We start from the raw sequence: 6,091 nt of genomic DNA, 5'->3' as shown, positions 1-6,091 counted from the left end.
TTTCTCCCCAAGAGTGATATTAGCTTATGAAACCACAGATAATTTACAGGTTTTCAGAACACATCATGATCAACACAGAAATGTGCATGAAGACTGCCTGTTACTTACAAATGCAAGAAATACTAGGATGGACGGACAAATAGACTATACAACAACCCAAACATTGGGTTGAGTTAATCTTACAAGAATCATAAGTTGATTCTGAAGTTGTGTAAATATATACACAGTTATATATTTACACAGTGACTCATGGTTTCAGTTCCTACATGGATGAATACCGGAAAACCATATTGCAGCACCCAAATAATTTTCTACCACTGCCAGAAGGGTCGAGTTCTGGTAGTGATTGCATGAATATGGGATTTTGCAGACAACGACAACGGAGGCCAGTGGAAGAGCAATCCACACTCTTCCCCAAATCCTTTGATTATGATTCGCCATCTCAGAAAGACTTGGACATCTGACTCTCGTACCTCTGGTTAAGAACATTACTAGGATGACCTGTTACAAAATTAAACAAAAAAGTTAGTTAGACAAGTAATGGGGTAAGAGAAATTTGAACGTAACTGCAGTTATTAATTAAGTTTGTTACTAACAGTGGTGATGACCGTAATCGCGTGTTCATGAGTTAAGATAATGGTGGTGATGCAAGCTTGCAATAATAGCATAGCAGAAATGGTACGGGTTAGGTTGTAGTTGTATGTGGCAAGGTGGTGAGTATATTGTGAGGTAGCAATTGTGAACAATTTCGACGCTGGTGAAGTGGCTAATAAGATGGTTTTGGTGAATTGTGGCTAAGCAGTTGCGGCGTGATCAACCCTCACAGGGTAACTCAACCGCGCAACCGAGTTGACTTCTCACTAAACCTTATTTATGTATATAACATATATATATATATAATGCTTTTATTATAAATAGTGCATGACTATCACCACCCTGAGGCGAAGATGGTGTTGGTTAGGTAGCTGATGTGGCATGGTGGTGATCCAGTCACTTTTTTCCCTTTAAGAAGTCGATGTTAGGTGAGATACAATGCTACGCTATTAGCTTTTCGATTGGTTTCATAAGTACAGATCTCATGATTCTCATCCCGAAACGGATAATCTATTGTGTTATTTGTTATCCTACCTCATAATCTTAAATATGTAATGATAGTTGGTTGCCGAAAGCTAAGGTAGAATTATTAAGCTACTAGTAACAGGATCCAATTTAAAAAGGTGAAACCGGAGCAGACCTCTACAATGCAAAGATGATAACTTGCAAGGCTAGATTTGAAGCCTGCCACTTGAAGTAGCAGCACTGCTACTCTTAGTCCTGCTGCAATATAAGGATGAATACCTATAAAGACGATTTATGCGATCGTCAGAGATGTTAATAAAGTTCAGCTGGAATTTATGATCGAAGAGAGCATTACTATTTTATACCTCGAGATGTGTCTTATTTCGATCTACCCCTCAATCTGCCTTTGGTCGGAACCACTACCTTGTGCAAATCGGGGAGACGGGGCAGGAATAATAAAATGTGGTTGTGCTGGAAAAGGAGCCACCATACCTACAAACCAAAATATCTAGTTTAATTAGGACTTCTAAAATCGCAACCTGAAACGAGTACAACCAGACAATATACACTAAGGCTGCGTTTATATCTCAATTTGTAGTACAAACTAAGAAGTTGGGCTCGGGACTCCTGAGCCTTGAGCCAAGCGGTCAAAAGCTAAACAAAAATTTTCTTTCTCAAATATACTCACATACATTAATGTAATATTTCGTATATGTACATTTTTCTACATAGATGGACACTAATACCACTTTGTGGATTTTGGTATTACGAAGTGTTGAATACAACCTCACAAATTTCAATAGAGCCGGGAACCCAATATTGGTTGTTTGGACTTTGGTCCTTTATAAATTTTTCACTTTTAGATAAATCATTGTTAAGTTAAACACCAACAGCATTAACCTAAATAAGTATCTTACGGATCTAACATGTTTGTATGCAATTACACACAAGATGTACCTTATAAATATCTTGTGATATACAAGTATCAATCAAGTACAAGTATCTGTATCCAATTTGGCGAACAATATTAAAGGGAGGGTCCATGTCCCATATATTTCTTTCTACTAATTCATGTAGGAACATCTTTTGGTCACATAAGCAGCCGCACGAGACCAAGCAGAACTATATTAAGTCGGCCAAGCCATAAGAGCAGCCGTATGCCTCAAACAGATATGTTTAATTTTTTCTTTCATCATCCCTGAATCAACAAAATAAATCCATCTCCTGCTATTTTTATATCCTTCCCTTTTCATGCCTTTTATCATGCTTCTTCATTGTTAAAAGTAGGTTAGTTCTTAATTTAATCTTAGGCTTTTGCAAGTGCTACATTACTATTACTCAATCGCTCCATATGAAATATATACTTAAAGGAAATAGCTCCTAAAATCTTGCCTGGGTGATATGGCCCTTGAATAGCACCAGTAGGTGTCATGGTGACTCCACTGGCATTAGTCCCACTAAGTTGCATGACGTGATGACCTGCCATTGGATAACCCTGAAATGTTGTATATCCACGAGTACCAGGAGGAGGTTGGGTAAGCTGTCCGTATGGATAAACAACTGGGTTAACAGTTCCAGGTGCTCCTACCTGAAGGAATTGCTGGCTCATATACGGATTGTAAACACCCTGCTAAATGAAAGGTAACAATTCAACTTACAAAACTAATCAACTATTCTCAAACTTTCTAGAACATTATAGTCATCTGGAGTTCGACCTGTGGGTAGATGTATTCAGACCCATATGCTGTGTACCTGCACGAAAGGAGTATCATGTGCAGATCAAAATGAAAAGAAAGAAACATACTTTTTCCTTGGTACAAGTGTTTTTAGAACTTAAAATAGGTTAGAGAACACCACAATAAAAGTATAAGGTACTTCCTCAAACAAGAAAAGTATAGTTTTTGTCGTTCACGCAATACTTTATAAATGGTATCGTAGACTCAAATCGAAAATCGTAAGATTTACTTATGTATGTACATTTATCATATATATTTTATTTAGTATATTTACTATACGTTGAAACTACTAAACCTACATAAAGAAAACATAAATGAGATTCTAAAAAAAAATCAGAAAGATTACTAATATAAAATAGTATATAACAGATAACATAACACATATAAAAAGAGTACTAATAAAAAATGGTATACAAATACATAATGATATATGAATAAAAGAAGTGCTCAAGAGAGAAAGTCAATTTAGAGATGAAGTCATAAAACTATAAAAGGAAGAAGATATAAGCTAAGGAAGGAGATATAAATCATAAACGACGAGTTTAGAGAGATAAAATCAGTTTGTTGGCGTCTTTAGCAAAGAAGAAAGAAAAAAAGGGAAAAAAAGAGTAATGAGGAACAAGAAAAAAAAAACACTTGGTAAACAGTAAATCTTCATTCCTAACCTTGAACATAACCTTTTAGTAGTCTTTCTTTAATTTCCTTTTATTAATCTTTTCACTTGCTTTGTTGAACAAAGGATGAAAGTGTCAACCCGAAAACCCTTCGGATTCTACAGAAAATTGAATCTCGCGATTCACTCTGAATTCCAGGATTCACGATTTAAGTATGATTCAACTTATGAATCTTAAGATTCAGGCTCAAAACTATATTAAGTACAATTTAGATCAAAACTTGTAAGATCCAATTCAATTCGTGCGATTTGAATCGTAAATCGTACGATTTTCACATCATTGGTCACATGTTCAGCAAAGCACAAAAAGGGGCAAAGATCTCTATATGTTCGCCATTGTTTGGATAAGGCCATAGAGGGAACCCGAGGTTAAATAGATCAGAAACCAGGTACTTTCGCCCTTGTCTTATATTGATTATTTTCTTGTACAGCTATATGGCTTTTCACAACTTCGAACTTTGAATTAAGTAGCCATAGATTGTTTCTTGGAGACGGATAAGCAGCTCTGGGTAGTTTGAGTCTGTAGGCAAATTTGGAACAAAACATGAACAGAGCTTGAGGAAGCAGAACTCACCCATATGTCGGATATGCAAAACCTTGCTGGTAGCTGTAAGGAGCCGTTTGTTGAAAACTGGGTCTCGCAAGATACGGCCCGCTAGGGGCTTGGTTACTTCCAAAGTAAGGGGTTACTGATCTCAAATGCCCTATAGAGAAAAAAAGGAAAAGTGGTTAAGTATATCAGCATCTAGAAATGCATAGGCTTTGAATTTCTAAATTAGATAATTTGGTTAAAACTCAGCAAGTTCGGAAAAAATAATTTGGTTGCAAGTCAGCTTTCATTTGTCTGATTCTTATTTCCTATCATTTAGTGGAAATGGGAAAATCAGTTTGTCAGATCAAACGAATGGTAAATGAGAGAAATAACATATGAAGACATGTAACCATATTTTAAAACGTGGAATGGACAGAAAGTACCATAAGTTGGGGATGGCTGAGGGCGTCCCAGAGAAGCCAAATTGCAATTAGCCCGCCTACCATCAATGATAGGACTCGGATCAGAACATGCTTTCTGTGCAGCACCAGGATCACGGAAAGTCACCTGAACAGATAAAGGCAAGGTAAACCAGCTCACTTCTCGAGCTTGCCAGAACTATTTATTCAAGCGTAGTCATTGAATCACATATGCCAGAAAGATGCTTATTTTTTCGTTTTTCTCAAATACCAGACTATAAAAATATAACCCATTGACATTTTTACGTGTGCATGTAACTGTGTTTATACATACTATTCTCCAAAATTCTTGATCAACCATGCATTCAGGCATTTAGCTCAACATTTGACATTTGTGCATCTCTTCTAAAATCGAAGAAGTCGTGTATTTGATTCCTAGGGGTTGTGGTTTACCATCTTGAATTGTACCATATAATTTATAGTGCATTTAGAATTCTTCGTCATGGTCTCTAACGAAATTATCAACATTTAAAATTGTTTCATGGCAATTATGTGCTTATTCCATCTTTACTAAGTATTGATGCCATCTGCCAAGTGATCTATGATAAGCCTAGAAATGACAAGGACAAACAAAGAAAAGTTGACATTTCATCTTGTAATTGCAGAGAGAATTGAAAATTTTGTACCCAAAATTAGGAATACTTACAAAACCATAACCTTTTGATCTTCCTGTATTCTTATCACTGATCACAACTGCCTCCAGAATTTCCCCAAATTGTTCAAAGTAACGACGCATCGTTTCGCTTTGAGTCTCCCAAGCCAATCCCCCAACAAAGACCTTGGTATAAGTAGTATCACCAAAAGGAGAATTCAAAAATTGAAAACCCGAATTAGAACTTGATCCCGACGACCCAGGTCGTGGAATTGATTGGTAAGACATGGAGTTCTAACAACAGGAACAACGCAAATTGAGGTAGAGAGATAGAGAGAGAGACTCTAGGGTTTTAAACAGATAATAAGCAAATTAGATAACAAAAGTAGGGAACTTGAACAGTGATGAAGCTAGTAAAGTAACAGAGGTTCCCCTGATTGAGCTAAGAAACCCTAAATTTGAACAAGTGAGTGGGGTAAAATTGGGTGAAAAGGGAGATGGGTGGGGCGGAATTTGCAGTGATCTAACATGGGGAATTCTCCAAAAAAGTTATTAGTGATCAAAGAGGAAGGTTGAAAATGAAGTTTAGTGGAGAGGTAATATTAACAAAGAAAAAGGGTAATAGTTTATTTTTTATTTTTGCTGGAATAATGAAAGAAAAGTCATGGGGAATTTTTCTTTTTTCAGAGAATAAAAGAAGGAAATCATCCCTAGACGATTTCTCAAACCATAAAAAATAAAGGGTGTGTAAGCAATTCACTCTCTCTTGCTCCTACCACTTCTATCACTCGACAATGGTATATACATCTACAAAACCTCATATGATAGGAGACTGTTAATCGTATGTACAAAATGATGTAAACATCCACAAAATACGAACTTCCAGTCAGACATTTAAAGTGTCCATTGATTGTTGGGAGTGTTACTCATACATACATCAAGTTAAAACTTTTGTAAGGAATGGTATATACATCCACAAAATCCCAACTTTCAGTCGGACATTTAAAATCTCCATTGTTC

At 36.3% G+C, this 6,091-nt stretch overlaps 1 protein-coding gene across 2 annotated transcripts; it reads right to left on the bottom strand.

The window, feature by feature from the left end:
• LOC147532887 (uncharacterized) lies at positions 1-5,864 on the bottom strand. Of its 2 annotated transcripts, none has more exons than XM_086648370.1 (8): positions 5,126-5,864; positions 4,444-4,567; positions 4,043-4,172; positions 2,775-2,811; positions 2,452-2,686; positions 1,425-1,551; positions 1,235-1,338; positions 1-491 (listed from the first exon to the last, which is right to left on the bottom strand). In XM_086648370.1, exons 1-6 carry the CDS (start codon positions 5,357-5,359, stop codon positions 1,448-1,450), a joined length of 864 nt encoding a protein of 287 aa, XP_086504496.1. In that variant the 5' UTR covers positions 5,360-5,864; the 3' UTR covers positions 1-491; positions 1,235-1,338; positions 1,425-1,447. The 2 variants fall into 2 exon arrangements, with proteins under 2 accessions (XP_086504496.1, XP_086504494.1); XM_086648368.1 differs by having other exon boundaries at positions 1-501; positions 5,126-5,849.
• Positions 5,865-6,091: the final 227 nt, after the last annotated feature.

Source organism: Eschscholzia californica, unplaced genomic scaffold, assembly GCF_041429995.1.
Source record: "Eschscholzia californica isolate CP2 unplaced genomic scaffold, dmEscCali1.0.p SCAF_6, whole genome shotgun sequence".
Taxonomy (NCBI): domain Eukaryota; kingdom Viridiplantae; phylum Streptophyta; class Magnoliopsida; order Ranunculales; family Papaveraceae; genus Eschscholzia; species Eschscholzia californica.
Note: the sequence above shows the minus strand (reverse complement) of the source record. Positions and strands in the feature narration are given on the sequence as shown.

Coding starts and splice junctions, on each gene's coding strand:
- LOC147532887 (XM_086648370.1), bottom strand. CDS start 5,359: ATGTCTTACCAATCAATTCCACGACCTGGGTCGTCGGGATCAAGTTCT. Junction 4,568..5,125: donor GATCAAAAGGTTATGGTTTT/GTAAGTATTCCT, acceptor TTATCTGTTCAG/GTGACTTTCCGTGATCCTGG. Junction 2,687..2,774: donor CTGAATACATCTACCCACAG/GTCGAACTCCAG, acceptor TTCATTTAGCAG/GGTGTTTACAATCCGTATAT.